This window comes from Stegodyphus dumicola, chromosome 11 (assembly GCF_044657685.1).
Source record: "Stegodyphus dumicola isolate Sdum_Otavi_A_Nest chromosome 11, ASM4465768v1".
Taxonomy (NCBI): Eukaryota; Metazoa; Arthropoda; class Arachnida; order Araneae; family Eresidae; genus Stegodyphus; species Stegodyphus dumicola.
The window spans coordinates 157433879-157451188 of NC_140778.1; the positions used below are offsets into that span (position 1 = coordinate 157433879).

General features: G+C 34.8%; 1 protein-coding gene across 1 annotated transcript in view; it reads left to right on the forward strand.

Annotated features, from left to right (window-relative positions):
• The window catches only part of LOC146994454 (uncharacterized), a 95169-nt gene that overhangs the window by 17517 nt on the left and 60342 nt on the right, over positions 1-17310 (forward strand). Inside the window, exon 2 of the mRNA XM_085826497.1 lies at positions 3175-3280. Coding sequence (XP_085682623.1) covers positions 3175-3280 — 106 coding nt within the window. The remainder of the gene's footprint in view (positions 1-3174; positions 3281-17310) is intronic.

A 17310-nucleotide genomic window follows, 5' to 3' on the forward strand; every position in this document is an offset into this window, starting at 1 on the left:
AATTTGATGTATAAAAATCTTTTGGAAGGATTCCTGTTTTTGCTTACAAACTCTAATTGCAAAAATTCTTTTTTACTGTAATCCGAGTTTTAGACTTTTTTGTATTTTACAATTTTTAATGAAGATGTTTTGAGTTTTTTGTATTTTTGCCTTGATTCGGAGTGAGAAATGAATTGATTGAATGGAAATGTATCTCTAATGAAATTTGAGGAACTAAGTTTAAATGAAGTACAACAAAATTTGGGTATAATTTAATAGGCTGCACAAGGAAGTCATGTGGTGTCCATCGTTTTTTTCTTATTCTGAGCGATCTCCTCTTTGATATTACATATTGTACAGGAAAAATGAAAGAATTTGATCAAAACGTAGAGGACTTTTCACCCCATTAAATGTAAATTCAACTAGGAATCTTGCTAATTATTACATGATGACAACAAGTGTTATTTGACATATCGGCATTAACCACAATGAAAGAAAGCAATGAATTGTTTCCGTTTATTATGCGGAAGGGAAAATGTGTATCGTCGATAAGTAATTCTTTAAAATATCGGAATAAATAAATTTAATAAAAAGTCGAAGGAATGGAAAGATTAGTGTGAACGTTTTAAGCTGAGGAAATTTTCAATGTAAAACTTAAATTGAATATTGTGGAATTGGGGAAAATATTTGGAATAGTGAAACAATTTCTAAAGAGGAAAACCCTGGAGAAGGGTTTTCTTATATACACGTATGTTTTATCAAAGTTGTAAAATTTATCCTCGATTGTAAGTCTAATCAATGAATTCCACTTTTTGAATGACTAAACTAACTTAAGTTGATATGATGCAAGATAGAAGAGATAAAACCATACGTGCCATTAAGGCTTTAACTTAATTTATTTACACCAGTAGGAATTCTAAAACAGTTCTAGAAAAACTGATCTGACAAGATTCGCTAGATTTTGTGTATTATATGGATCACTAAGACTTCAATTTTACGTTATTTGTCTCACCGTCACCATTCTAGAACCGTAGTATCCGCTTTAATCAGCCCACTTAGGCGCTTGCAACAAGCTGACGCATATAAATACCTTGGTTTCTACATTGACAAGCACCTTACGTTTAAAAATCATTTACAATATATCGCAAATAAGGGGAATGCAGCATATATGGCCATATACCCACTTATTGGCAGAAACTCTAAGCTTAACTTGCACACCAAAAAAGTATTACATACCTCACTTATTAGACCGATCCTCACTTACGCCGCCCCGGCATGGGCTATTGGAAATAAGAACGAGAGAAAGAAGATTGGCATACTACAAAATAAAATTCTAAGATCCATTACAAATGCGCCTTGGTTTGTTAGAAATAGGGACATTCAGAAGGACCCTAAAATATTGTTTGACAAACCAGCACTGATGGATTATATTCTTACAATATCACATAACTTTTTTGAAAGTATGAAAAACAGTGAATACCAGGCCATTAAAAATATTATTAACTATGATCCTACTATAGAATACACAGTAAAAAGACCACGTTCGATACATCATAATGCAAGGTGATGATTTTATATTGTAAATAGTGTATATATTTTTCTTCTCTATTTAATCAAGAATTTACTTTCAAGTTTACGTAATCTAGTATTCAAGAAATCTTTTCAAATGTATTGTATCATGTGACCGTTCTGGTCAAATAGGAACTATATAGAAATGAACTCTTGTGATTTGCCGAGAGACTCCACGTGACATGTATTTAATTCAGATTATTTGCACTAACGTTATTATTGGATTTAAAGTTTTCTTTTGGCTCGTAAATATAAGGAAATGCTATTTAAGTAAAATATACACAGTCCAGTCACATTAATGTGACCATCTGTCAAAAGCCAAAATAACCACCTTTCGCAGAGCGGACTGCTGCGAGACGTGCAGGAAGAGAGTCACATAGGTCCCTGAAGGTGTTCTCTGGGATGTTGAGCCATGCCGACTCTAATGCTGTGGCCAGCTGCGCTAGATTACGCAGTTGAGGATCCATGGCGCGAACAACTCGATCGAGGTGGTCCCACAGATGCTCGATTGGGTTTAAGTCAGGTGAGTTTGCTGGCCAGGGAAGGACGGTAAACTCATCCTGGTGCTCTTCAAACCACGCATGTACACTGGCAGCTGTATGGCACCTCGCATTGTCCTGCTGGAAGATGCCATCATCCTGAGGAAAAACAATGCGCATATAGGGGTGAACATGGTCCGCAAGGACAGATGCGTACTTGTATTGATCCATTGTGCCTTCCACAATGATCAGTGAACCTAGAGAATGCCAGGAAAACATTCCCCAGACCATAATGCTCCCGCCTCCAGCTTGGACCATTCCGGCAATGGTTGCAGGGTGGTTCCTTTCAGAGGTTTCACGCCTTATACGCCAACGTCCATCTGTCCGATGGAGCATAAAACGCGATTCATCCGAAAACGCAACCTGTCGCCACTCAGTGGACGTCCAGCTGCTGTACTGGCGTGCAAATTCTAGCCTTCGCCGTCGATGAACAGCACTCAGCATAGGTGCACGAACCAGGCGTCTGCTTCGGAGGCCCAGACGCAGCAATGTTCGCTGAATAGTACTTTGGGAGACACTTTTGGTAGCCCCTTGGTTCATTTTGGTGGTCAGTTGCTCAACGGTAGCCCGTCTATCTGCCCGAACGCATCTCCGCAACCGTCGTTCGCCTCTGTCATCTATGGCCCGTGGTGCACCACATTTGCCACGTCGCTGATTTTGGACAGTCCCATTTTGCCATGCACGGTACACTTTTACCACGGCGGCACGCAAACAGTTCACAAACTCAGCCGTTTCGGAAATGCTTCCACCCTTGGCCCGAAAGCCAATGATCATGCCCTTTTGGAAGTTGGATAAATCGCTTCGTTTCTGCATTACGCCAACGACTGAAATTTTTTCCGAAGCCCTCACACACCCTTTATATACGCTCAACTGCACTGTGCTGCCACCTGCCTTCTGTGATTGGTTATTTAACTCTGACATGGAAAGTACGTGGTGGTCACATTAATGTGACTGGACTGTGTATCTTTCCTTTCATAAGTAATAGCGACATTGCATTAAGTATATAAGTTTCATAAATAGTATTAGTAATATATAGTATTCGATTTTTGGGCTTAATATTATAACGATGACATCTTAATTCTTGCAGATAAGACAATTACTTTTTCTGAAGTGAACTCGTGTTTTAAAGACCTAATATATGACATACAATCGCCTGGTAACAGTGGTGAAGAGGAACTACAAGAATTATGTCCGTAAGCATATACTTTGCTTATTATTTTTATAATTTAAATAAAATTCTTCGAAAGTAAAGTCTTTTATATCACCATAATACAAATTTTTAGTCTTTATTACGAGAAAATATATTTTATTTAACGATTTTTGTATGAAATGTAAAAATACAGGTATTTACCCTGCTAAAAATGCCCCATAGAAACCAGTAAAACTTTTTATGGGTACCCATAAGATTTTATGGGGTTTTATTGACTTTTACTGGTTTCTGTTAGTCTCTGTGGGTTTTTCTTACTGGTTTCAAAATGACCCATAAAAACCAGTAAAACTTTCTACTGGTACCTATAGAATTTTTGATGGTCTCTACTGACTTTTACTGGTTTCTATTGATCTCTGTGGGTTTTTCTTACTGGTATCACTTGACACCCATACAACCAACATCAATGGCAGAACTTTGTACTGGTTTGTATAGGTTTATATTGACTTTTACTGGTTTTCTTACTGGTATCAATATAATAATAAATCTTCTGTTGGTTTATGTGTTTATACTATTTTTTATCTGACGTTAAGACTTCTTGTAAACAATAAAATTAACAGAATGAAAATATGATCTCTTTAAGACCATCAGAGTAACCTGGAAACGCAGGTGGTCGTTTTAGAGAGGGTTTTTACTAAATATGCTTATTTATTTGATTTAAAAATTGTTTTTCGGAAACAATAACGGTAATCATATACACCACACACAACGAGGTCTCTCTAAGGCGACCAGCTGCAAATGAAAATTCATCTTTGAAAGTGGTCGCCTTAGAGAGGTGATGCTCAATACCAATATATACTCACGTTCTCAGAGATACGGTTATCTTTTAGAGGTGGTTGTCTTAGGGAGATTGCATATACGGAATGAATCTCTCTAAGGCGACCAGCCACACTAGCAGAATTTTCTGTGTGAATGGTCGTTTTACAGAGGGAATATTCAATGCCAAAGTATACTTATGTTTTCAGAAATACTGGTTTCTTTCAGAGGCGGTCGTCTTACGGAGGTGGTTTTTGCTACGAGTTGGTTCTCTGAATACACACACATAAGCACTTACATTTCTGATATTACAAATAAACACCGGTATCAACCAACATCTCTTTAACGCAAACAAGTTCATTCACAATCGCAAAACTAACCAGAGAGAAGTTTTGCGATCTGACGTGAAGAAAAAAATTCCCCCTCCCTCCCCCACTCTCAGAAGTTTCCCAAACAAGCAATATGGCGCCGCCCTAGTTATTGTTGCGCGATGGTGTTATTTTCTTCGTAGTTGTAGTAATGCAATATATTATTTACTATGCTTTACTGTATTACAAATTTTACTATGTGTTGAAACTAAATAACGTTTGCATAATCCGAGTTCAGAAAACAAAACATTTATTTTACATATTTTAAAGAAATAACGTTCTGAAACAACATGTTTCATCTACACAATCAATCGACGCTCTCACCAGAGCATTACGCCATCAAACTTGGCACACATCCAAAAGTTCAAATTGAAGAATTACAGAAGCGTTGTTGCCACACAAGAAAAGACATATAGTTACAACTTCACACAATAATAAAACAAAAACACACTTTTGAAAAATAGACAATAATAATAAAAATAGTAATAATAAAATTCTTAACAATATTTTCTCGATTATGCAACATCCTCCCCCCTTTTTGAGTCGGTGGCAAACGACTCAAAAACATATGCTATCCTATTAAAAAGGTCTAGTACATTAGGCTTCTTAACAAGCCGTCCTGACGACGTAAATTTCTGTTTTATATGCTGTACGTCAGTCTGATCGTTTTTCTTATCGTCGTTAACGTTAGGCTCTTCAACTAAATTTTCACCTAGTTGTATCTCTAGTGGATAAATACGCTGAACGGGCTTTATGAAAATCCCATTCTGAGTTTTTAGTTTAACTGTTCGAACTTTGCCATCCCGACCAGGAATTTTCTCTATAATTTTACCCAAAGGCCAATACAAGCGTTTTTTGAAATCATCGCCTATTAAGACTATCTTCCCAATTTTAGGCAACCGGGTTACTTTATTTTGTGGTTGTTTCATTATTAATTGCCCAAAATATTCTTTTCGGCAACGGTTCCTTAAATCTTTAAGAAGTTTTGTGCGGTATTTAATTCTTCTCAAAAAATGCTGAGAGTCAATTTTATCTATATCTGCTACATTCGAAGTACAATTTTCAATTAAAAACATTGACGGAGTTAAAGGGATAGCATCTTCAGAGTTCTCAGAAATATATGTTAAAGGTCGAGAATTAATTACCGACTCACAATCGCAAATTAAGGTTTCCAGTTCTTCATAAGATAAAACCGATTTTCCCAAAGAACGTCTTAAAAGTTCTTTAACCATGCGAACTAGCCGTTCCCACCAACCTCCCCACCAGGAGGCTGTTGGTGGATTGAATTTCCATACTATTCTCTTTATTTTTGCCTCATTCTCTATTATGTCCCAGTTAAGTTTAGACATTTCGTTATACGTTCCTCGGAAGTTAGTCCCATTGTCAGAATAAATGGTTCGTGGTCTGCCACGTCTGGCTATGAATCGTCTTAAAGCCAAAAGAAAAGATTCTGTTGATAACGAAGTCACCAGTTCTAGATGGATTGCCCTGTACACAGCGCATGTGAAGAGTGCCATCCATACCTTCTTACCGTCTTTCAAAAACAACGGGCCAGCTAAATCTACTCCCAAAATTTCAAAAGCCCTATAATCTCCTACGCGATCTTCAGGAAGAGGAGTCACTTCGCAGGACATCGGTTTCGCTTTATATCGTTGACATATTACACACCCTTTTAACACATTACGCACAGTTTTACGTTGTTTTAGTATCCAGAATCTTTCTCTTAAAATAGATTGAAGCATTTGAGTTCCAGCATGACAATGTTTCTTATGAACTGAATTAACAATGTAGTAAAGATACATTTACTCGGTAACAAAATTGGTGTTAAAAATTCAGAATTGTCTTTGCGTTCTAGTTTTAACTCTAATAATATTTTCATTATCAATGAATACATCAAGTGGATTAAGAGCTCCAATGTCAGGGAAATTTGAGCTTTGAACCAACCGAATCAAAACTTTTTCGGAATTTATGATTTCAGCAACAGTTAGTTTAGATTCTTTACACAAATTTGACTTCTTCCTACAGTTAGAAATAAAACTTAACACCCAACCGGTTACACGAATCATTTTCTCATAATCAGAAACTCTTTCTGCATACCAAGGAGTGGTATCCTCTGAAAAGTTAACATTAATAAGTTTTACCTTCCTCTTTTCCAAGTCAGCTTCGCTCGGCTGACCAACAATATTGGTAGGCCAAAATTCAGGGCTTTCTCTTAGCCAGATAGGTGCCTTAAACCACTCAGAGTTAATCATTTGTTTAGCAGAGCAATTTCGAGATAACACATCTGCTGGGTTCATATTACCAGGCACATGCCTCCATGATTCAGGTTTTGTCAACTTAGTAATTTCTTTAACACGATTGCTTACAAAGTTTGACCAATTACCAGGATTTCTGATCCACCATAATGCGACTGTGGAATCACACCACAAAGTTACATTTATATCAAAATCATTAAGAGCTTTACAAACAGAGGTGTGTCCCCAGAATGTTTTGTAATATATTTGGAAGCAACATTGCTCTCCCATCCCCTTAAATTAAATCTGCCTCTCGACATAAGACTTTTTTGGCCTTTTGAATTAAATCCTCTTGTTTCTCAATATTGTAAACACCCGTAATACAATTATCTACATAGAACGAATTTTTTAATTTGTAAGCCACATCTAAAAAGTCAGATGGACAATTATTCAAGAGATATTTAATAGACGCACCTAGTAGATAAGGGCTGCAGGAAACCCCCAAAACTACTCTGCAGTGCCTATACACTATTTCTCCCTCATCACTTGGATAGAAAAATCGCAAATAATCTCTATCCTTCGGAGAAATTCCTAACTGCAAGAATGCTTTCTCTATGTCTGCACTCAGACCAATAGGAAAAAATCTCATTCTGTCTAAAATATCAGGGACTAATTCTATTAAATTAGGTTCTTTCAATAAACACTGATTCAAAGATGGTTTTCCCTTTTCACAAGATGAAGCATCAAAAACGGGTCTTACCTTAGTGCTTTCACTATTCATCTTAATAACCGGTCTGTGTGGTAAAAAGTGGCATTTATTGTTTAATTCCTTTTCCGGAACCTTTTCTATAATATTTAAATTTTCCCACTCTCTAAACACTTCTTGATATTCCTTCAAAGAATTATTTTCTTTTGCCCTCTTTATCATTTTTTGATGACGTGTCAAAGCAATGCTTTTATTATCTGATAAATTGGTAGATTCGCATTTCCAGGGTAATTCCAATTCATATCTACCATCGGGCCGAATAGATAATTTATTCTGAAAATCAATCTCATAGTCGCAATGAAGATTTTTCGTTTTACTATTTTCCGTCGGGTCGGAAATACCCAAAACTTCAAGCTCCCATAAAGATTTCAAAGAAGCATTATTTACATGTAAGGAAAGACTTATTAGGGCATTATCCCTGACAGTATCATTTTCTTTACCCATAACCGTCCAACCCAGTTTTGTTTTGACTGCAGTTAAACCAGAGGGTAATTCTAGGTATTCGTCAGTTAACAGTTTACCAATGACATCTGCACCTATCAATAAATCAATTTCACTTTCCTCGCAAAATGTGTCACTGACCTCAATTTTCCTGCGTTTCAATTCCTCTATAATCTGAGCATTGATTGTTGGAACAAATCCACATATCTTTTTTTCAGAAAAAGCTTCAAAACAACACCTAAAAGTGTTATCTAAACTGCTTATGTCAATAGCAAAAACAGAATGGGTTACAGGCGCAGTTTTCCTCCCCCCAAACAAACCATGAATTACTTTCTCCTGTCGAATAGGATCAGCCTTCATTCGCTTCATAATTTTCTCCCCAACGTATGATCGTTGGGATCCCGAATCCAAGAGAATCCTAATTTTTCTCTCTCGATCTTTAACTTTAATTAGAACACATAAAATTTGCAAATAAACTTTCTCGCTCTTACTATTATTAGAAAGGGAAACATCCAACTTAGAGTCATTTTGTTTTACAGAACTAACATTCTGAGGACACATAAATTTTATATGATCACAACTGCAAATGGGGCATTTAATATTGGCTTTACATTGGTTTTTTAAATGGCCAATTCTTAAACATGAAAAACAAACACATTTCTTTTGTACAAGTTGCCTCTTTTCATTTAAGCTCATATTTTCAGCTTTAAAACACTTAGCACTCATATGAGGCTTACCACAAAATATACAAACATTTTGCTTACCTTTACTGGTTTCATTTGTACTTACCAGCGCGGCAGCTGTTGCTAAATCTGAATTACCTGAAAGAACATTTTTATTAAGACGCTTAACAGAATGAGTAAATCCTGATTGTGCTAATCTAATCATTTCTTCCGATTCTACTTCATGCCTTAAAAAACACATTAGTTTTTCAAGCGTTCTTTCAGAACTTTTTTCCTGTCCCTGTTCAGAAGTTCGACTCCGCTCCCAGGCACGTAGAATATTCTCAGGTAGGCACGACTTCACTAAAGGTCCCAAGAAATCAGCAAACTTTTCCTTGGTGCGTCCTAAGCTTTCCAGCGCTCGTAATTTACTTTCTATACTATCATAAAGTACTCCTAAGTCCGACGCCGTTCTGTCTGTTGTAGCATTCTTTGTAACAAGCCCAAGCAAATCTCTTACATAGATCTGCACCAGAAGGTCTTCTCTACCAAATCTTTCTTTCAGCTGCTCGATAGCTTTAGATAATTCGCGGCGGTAACAGGAAAACTGTTCAAAAGTTGAGCTGCCTTTGAGCCAGGTACTGCACTTTGCACTAAGTACAAAAATTTATCTTCCGGCACAATATCCGCATCTTCATGAATTTTGGAGAATTGGCTCCAAAAGCCTAAAAATTCTCTTGCATCTCCAGAAAATTTTTTCAGCTCAAGCTTAGGAAGTTTGAACTTCCTGTTTTTATTTTCTTTAGGATCCGAAATCGAAACTGAAGCAATATCTGTAGTAACATTCATCGAATTCAGTTGTCCAATTTTATTCTGAAGTTTCACCTTTAAAGCTATAAAGGAATCTCTGTATCCTTCAGCCGTATTAAATTCATTTTCAAAATCAGCTTCCTTGGTTTGTTCTAAAACACTGTTTCGAGTACTGTCCAGGAGTTCAAATTTGTCAATTAGTTGCCCCAACAACACTTGCAATCTCTCAGGATCCGTACAAGTAGGCAATTCTTCTTCCACAATCTTCGTAGTTAACGTAAACGAAGTACGTTCACTTTTACGTTTTGCTTTTAACAACTCCATATTAACAAAACGCCTAAATCAAAACTACTCGAAATCACACAAACATCCTGTCGCGGACGCCAAACTTTTATGTTGAAACTAAACGTTTGCATAATCCGAGTTCAGAAAACAAAACATTTATTTTACTTATTTTAAAGAAATAACGTTCTGAAACAACATGTTTCATCTACACAATCAATCGACGCTCTCACCAGAGCATTAAGCCATCAAACTTGGCACACATCCAAAAGTTCAAATTGAAGAATTACAGAAGCGTTGTTGCCACACAAGAAAAGACATATAGTTACAACTTCACACAATAATAATAAAACAAAAACACACTTTTGAAAAATAGACAATAATAATAAAAATAGTAATAATAAAATTCTTAACAATATTTTCTCGATTATGCAACACTGTTTTACTGTTTAGAAATTAATAATAAATAATAAAATACCAGCACTGACTATGAATATACCACTAAAGCCATGCACGTGTAATCGTGGCTAATGTTTGAGAGAACGTTGCTGATAACTGACTAGTTGTGAAATGGAGTTTCTGAGCGTGAAACTGATTTTCCATCTTTACTTTTATTCTGGAAAACAATGTGCTTAAAGACTGAAAAGTGATAATTTCAGACTTGATAATTTGGTTCAGTGATCAAATGCAGAAAGAGTTTTTGCATTCTACTGAAATTGTATTTTGGAATATTTTTTGATTACAGTTTAGAAATGCTTTTTTAAAGCTTGTTCATGTAGATGCTTTATCATTTGAATATTATGTACTAATAAATTTGAGCATACCTTACTTAAAAATGATCTTGCATGATACAATTTTCAATTTTTCGACTAATGTGATGTGGCCGAGCATAAAGAATACTTTTTTACGTTTTAAAAAATGTACTAATTATATTTCGCGAGCAAAAACGGTAAGTTTTATTAATGAAATAAACTTTGAAGTATTTAATGTGTTTATTACTTATTGAATGGGGTAGACAAGACATACAAGCTTAAGGAATCTTTTTTCCACTACTAAAATTATGTGAAAATTTAGATGATCATAGTAGCTTACATTGTTTTTTCTTTTTGGTCTATTTTTCTTTACAAGTATGAGACTAGAACCACATTTTTACATTAAATATTTTGTGCTATTTTGTTAAAACACATATAATCATTTTTATGCATACTTTAATTTTCATTATTATTTGTTTGATGAAGAAAATTTCAAATGTCTTTTTCATAAATTGCTTTTGAAATAGAAATAGATTTGTAAGATTTATGTAATATTAAATGTACTAGTTTTGGGAGTATAAAAAGTGAATTATTTATTTGAAAAAAATTACATTAAGTTGAAACCTCATAGTGATTATTTTCTTAAATGACCACCTCTGGTAATGGCACATTTGTCAGGACAATAATTAAATAACAGGACTTAAAAAATCACTCATAGTTTTGTCAGGTTACAGGAAACTGTCATTATCTTGAATTGTGGAGTTGATTGTTTTAGGAACGTTTTGCTGTATAATCAGTTGACTTCGGTGTAGTAATTTTTACGTGGGTATGAATTTTGCAGAGGTAATTGAAAGTTCTTACGAGACAGTTAAAACCAAAGCTTTTCGGATCATGAGTCTTATAAGGGCACTATTATAGCATTGCTTTCAAGTATAGTTAGAGTAATATTTAAACATTATTTTCGGAAGCAGTTCCACAGAGAATCCGGTTGCTCTCTGCGGATGAAAACCCATATAAATTTTCTGTACAGCCTTATACAAATGCAGTTAAAATTACTGTCATTACAATTAAGCGAATATAGCTACATTTGTTTACAAAAAGTTATTATTGCTAAATACTGCACTATATAAATTTCATTTGGCATTGTAATTTCAGAAAATGCTCAGCATGAGGTATTTTTGTATTATATAATCTACTGTCAAAAACATTAGCTACCTTTTCAGTACTTTAAATTTTACTCTTTAGAATTTTTATGGTTCAAAATAATATTTCTATACATTTTCTAAAATATTCTTTCTACAATAGAAATCTAAATAACTTACACCTAAAACACTAAATTTATTCCAATAATGCATCACTTTAATCAAATTTATGTTCCTTTGAGATGATATATGAAAAACCTTGTGTAAAAATAAATTATTAATATATATAGGTAAATGGTATTTTTATATATTTTTTCGGGTAAAGTGCATAATCGCCTACTTATTTATTTGGTACTTTTTACTAAAGTAAAAAGAATTGGATTTTTGTCAATTTTCCTTTGACTTTTTAAGTGAAAATAGGTCGATGTTTACCTGGATAAAGTCAAAGGAGTGTGCAATGACATTTTTGTGCAATTCTGGGATGTTTCTTTAAGTGAAAATACATCGATGTGTACATGGATACCGAGTATGTGCAATTTTTAAAAACACTCCAAGCAGTGGGCGATTCTACACTTTCCCCATTTTTCTATAGGAATTTAGTTTCATTAAATTAGCTATTTAGTATAATTATGTGTATATGAGTATATTCATACTTATTCACATAGATGGAATTTTTACAGTACGAAAGTTGGTCTTTTTTACATCAAGAACTACATATAATATAAATACCCATTATATTATAGATTTTATTTATATAAATTCTGTGGAAGATTATATAGCACTAAAAGTGAGATACGGAATAAAACATTATACGCTATGAGATATTTCCTTAATTCCCGAACTGTGCGTTGAGAATTGGTATTTGTTGAGACTTGTAAATTTTTTAAAATTCGTTTTGTTACAATATAATTTATTGTATTTTGGGTATTAAGTTTATTATATGTTATCTTCATGTTTCATTTATCTTTTGAGAGATACAGGTAACATTCAAAGTATTGTAATAAGGGGTCGACACAGTGTTTGTATATTATTATGGTTAATCTTTGGATTATGGTAACTTGGCGATTTTTTGGCGAAAATTTGGCGACCAACCCTACTACAGCAACCTGCTAGTTTTGTTTTGGACGCCATTCTGTTTTCATAAAGTAAAAGCTTTTTTTTTAACTCAACATTTTTTTCAACAATCTGCTAGCCAAATTACTCTTATACTAGAACTTTTATGGAACAAAAATGCTTAATCATGATGAAGATTAGGTGCGAAATTCAGAGACAGCGCAGAATCGCAAACTGCTTGCCGCGTTTTTAAGAATTGCACATACACGGTATCATCCATGTACACGTCGACCTATTTTCACTTAAAAAAAAATCCCAGAATTGCACAAAAATGGCATTGTGCACACTCTTGACTTTATCCATGTACACTGCTAAAGTCCTAGCTAGTAACCTTTATCGCCTTACCAAAATGTCGCCAAACTACCTGTTACCACATTCCAAAGATTAGCCATTATTATTTCTTCACTACATTATATTCTAGGATTCATCCTTTCTTCCACGCAAAACATGTATGTGTATGCGTGTCATAATAAACTGTAGGGTGTTACTATCAGTGGTAAGCGAGCCTTAAGGGGATAGCAAGTGTGCTTAATTTGAACTCTATGTTAAGTTTCTAATTTGCAAGTCCCGTATTCTTTTTGCTTGCTTGTTAATAATGTTTCTTTTCCTGAAAATTTGGGTTTCTTCTAATTTTGTTTTTTAATTTGGTTTAGTGCATTGTAGGTAACTTAAAATTTAAGCAGATGCTAGAAAGTATCATCCTTTGGCAATACATTTCTCATTAGGTATCAAATTGTTAAACAAGCTGATGTGATTAAATACAATTGTTTAATTTCCCAATTAAAGAACTGAAATATATATATATGCAATGAGATACTATATGTATATATTTATTTTTTTTTGACTATATGTATATATTTATATACTATATGTATATATTTATTTTTTTTGTCAAGAATTTTGACGGCTTAGAGATGTTGAAACTCCAATCCGCAATGAATAAGAAATTTGGCAGTCGAGGTAGATTTAATTCAACTTTTCTTTCAGCGAATATGTTGCAACCACAAACAAGTTGACTCATTATTTATGCCTATTCCAAAAATTAACATTTTTGATAAATGTGTAGTAAGAAACAAGGAGCAGACAGACTGCAATCCAGCTAGGCCAAAGCGTAAAAAGCAAATACGTTATGTTAAGGGTGAAATCTTAATTCAGACCGAGTTAATTTTGGTTCTCGATGCATTTTTACTCGTATTTGATAGTTAATACTGCTATAAAATTACTATTGGCTGTTTGAGTTTTAGTTCCTTTTACATCAAATTATGTAAGAGTCATATGACATGAATTAATTTCGAAGTGATGCAGTGCAGAAAGATTACTGTTTTTAGAATAGAGAAGGAAAATTAATTTTATGCTGCTAATTTAATCTTTTGCTTATTCCTTATTTTTCTTTATATATATGTATATATATGTGTGTGTGTGTGTGTGTACATATATCATTCGATGGTTGTGAATCATGACTTTGGTTATTATCTTTCTCTTCATTTTATTTTCAAAATTATATAAAGGTAGTTTAAAATTTTGTAAAGGGAATTTATACAAATATTTTGTAATATGTTTATATATATTGACGTGAATTAAGGACAGGGGCTCGTAGGCTTTATGGAAATTTGATTTACAGTTCTATTTTTGTGTATTGTTTTTTATAGGGATTCTGTATATGAATACCCGTGTAAATTTGGCCAATAGATATGCATATAAAGTTCTGATTTTTGGCTATGGGTTTTTACTGGGATTTTGTTTATAGTGCCTACAGTTCTACAGGTTTCTACAGAGATTTGGCCTACTCGTATCCGTACAATTGTACAGGTTTCTGTTTACAGGTATTTGGCCTATGGGTACCCGTACAACCGTACAGGTTTCTTTTTATGGGTTTTTACGGGGATTTGGCCTACAGGTACCCGTACAACCGTACGGGTTTCTTTCTATGGGTTTTTACGGGGATTTGGCCTACGGGTTTCCCCGTAAAAAAATTTTTATGGGTTTCTACGGGGCATTTTTAGCAGGGTATACTGTGCTAATGATATATAAATTATGACATTTTAATTACATTAAGGATTTAGCGAAACATTAAGGGTTGTAAATAGTCACGAACTTAGAAGGCGTTCTGTAAATATGTAAATAGTATTTAATCAAGATTTTCTTCTATTCAAGTTATTATTCTGTTTTCTGTATGAACTTTAATACTCTGTGTCACATGACCAACTTTACGCTACCACATTAGCGCGGGATCAACCACTCTAAGTTTAAGTTTTTTTTTATTTTTTACTAATTTCTCACTATATTTAATCGGAATTTTGTATTTTTTCACGATTTTAGAGCTTGCTATGTAGTGGGAAATACTTCTATTTAAGAAATATTATTTTTCACACATTTAGTCTTCGTTACTTTACCTGACTCGAGTGCCAGAACCAATCAGTACTATGCTCTTCGTCACATACCTACCGCAAGCTCTGCCTCCACGATTTTCCTTGATTTTTAAAGACCTTGATCAGCAATTTCATCTCTCTCTTGCATTTTGATTACTTAGCGTTTTACTATCTGATTATACTTGTACTAAAAAAGGTTAGCATTCGTTGAACTATGTTCTCAGTTTGCCGTAAAAAGGCCTTGCGACGTACTGTTTTACTTACTTATTTATTTATTTACATTTCAAGAGGAGGAAGCGGTGCTTGAAGTTTCGTCGTGAAAGATTGTGCCTTATCCACTGCCATCGCCTTATTGCTGTTTAATTGCTATCATTTTTATAATATTACTTAGAATTATTTTCTAAATATTTATTTATTTTTTCTTGGCTTGGATTTTCTTCCTACATAGTTACCCCAAGCTCTCGCTGTCAGTGTGAGAGGCAGGGGCCTTGTAGGATTCCACCTGCCATCTGTCTGCCGGGGCACCGTCGAGTGGGCCCGTTTCGGAGCGCAGTTTTGCATGAGTTTATTTGGGCGCTAGATTTGGACAGTTCCTTGACTTTTGCGACCATGGACAGGATAGATGCGTTTTTACGGCAGCTCATTATTGAGTACGAACGCAAAGGTGACTTGGACGCGAGAAAGGTTAAGGAACTTAAGTTTTTCCAACTCATGCTTAGTACATACGATGCTGAATTCAAGGACTTAGACACCGAGGCTAAGGATAACCTAAAAGAGCAAACACATAATTTAGCTGAACCACGTGCTCATATAAATGATAACGCACAGGATGATAAAGAACCGAGCGTTCGCACTATTGAGGTTAGTAGCAACAGCGAAAGATCTAGAAGCCTTATTGACATAGATATTAATTGTTCTGGGGATGAAATAACCTTGGACAAAGACACAAGTTCAAACGACGAGTTCTATGCCCAACGCTGAGGGTACAAAACAATTAGGACCAGGATTAATAATAGTAATTTGTATAACAAAAACAAAAAATCGATAATATGAACATACCTGAGCTACCCGCAGCAACTAAGGTGCAAGTAAAAATTAATACAAATATCAAGACAAACATGACAGTCTCGTGCTGCTAGTACTACGCATGAAGAAAATAATTCTAATAACACGGCTAGCACTGGCACTAATAACAATTTAATGGATACTAACAGTAAAGAACAACCGACAATTCAAGCAGTTACTGATAATCAACAAACCACTGAAGGTGACTTCACTAAAAAGAATAAAAATCCCACCCATCACAATTAAAGTAGACAGTAAGGGTTGGAGTAAAACCAGACGCATTTTCAGGGAAAATAATATCGAATTTACACCCCATACAGAAAATGACTCTATAAAAATCTACACCAAAAGTGCTGAAAAATACAAGTTAGCGATCAATCTGCTGAGAGGAGCTAACATTGAGTACCATTGCTATATCTTACCCCAAGATAAGAATTTAAAAGTTGTCGTAAGGGGACTTTTGAGAGATGACGACCCAAAAGAAATACAGGACGAATTAGAAACAAAGAATTACACCATCTCATCAGTAAAACAAATGGCACGGAGTAGGAATGGTGAAATTACCAAACTACCACTTTTTCTCATTTCTTTACCCAAAAAAGACAAATCAGCAGAAATATTTATTAATTTAAGAATCAAAGTCGAGCAGTACAGAGGAAGAGCGGGAACCCTGCAATGCTATAGGTGCCAGGGGTTCCACCATACTCAAAATGGGTGTAACCACCCTCCCAAATGTGTCAGATGTGCCGACAATCAATTTTCATTTCAATGTCCAAGTAAGAGCAAGGACACGCCCCCAAAGTGTGCCAACTGTAATTTAGATCACACCTCCAATTTCAGGGGGTGTGAGAAATTTCCCAAGAAAGCTAACACTAATTCTGAAAAACCAAAGAGATATGCCAGTCGTGTGATTGAAAATAAATCTTTCGCACAAGCTTTATCTACTGGAATTTATACTGATACAATCAACGAAGCTAAGAAAGTCTTTGATTTAGCCGAACTGGTATCTGTAATCAAAAGCTCCGGCTTTTTTCTTTCCGAACAAATAAGACAAATTAAAAACTTAGGTTCAGAGGTTTGGTTGTCTTTACTTAATAATAATGGGCAAGCAACATATTAGCATATTGGAATGCTTGTAGCGTTCCTAATAAAGTCACGGAGTTGCACAACTTTCTCACAAATCACGATGTTGATATTGCACTTATCACTGAGACGAACGCTACACCTTGTAGGAATATTAATATTGTTAATTACCG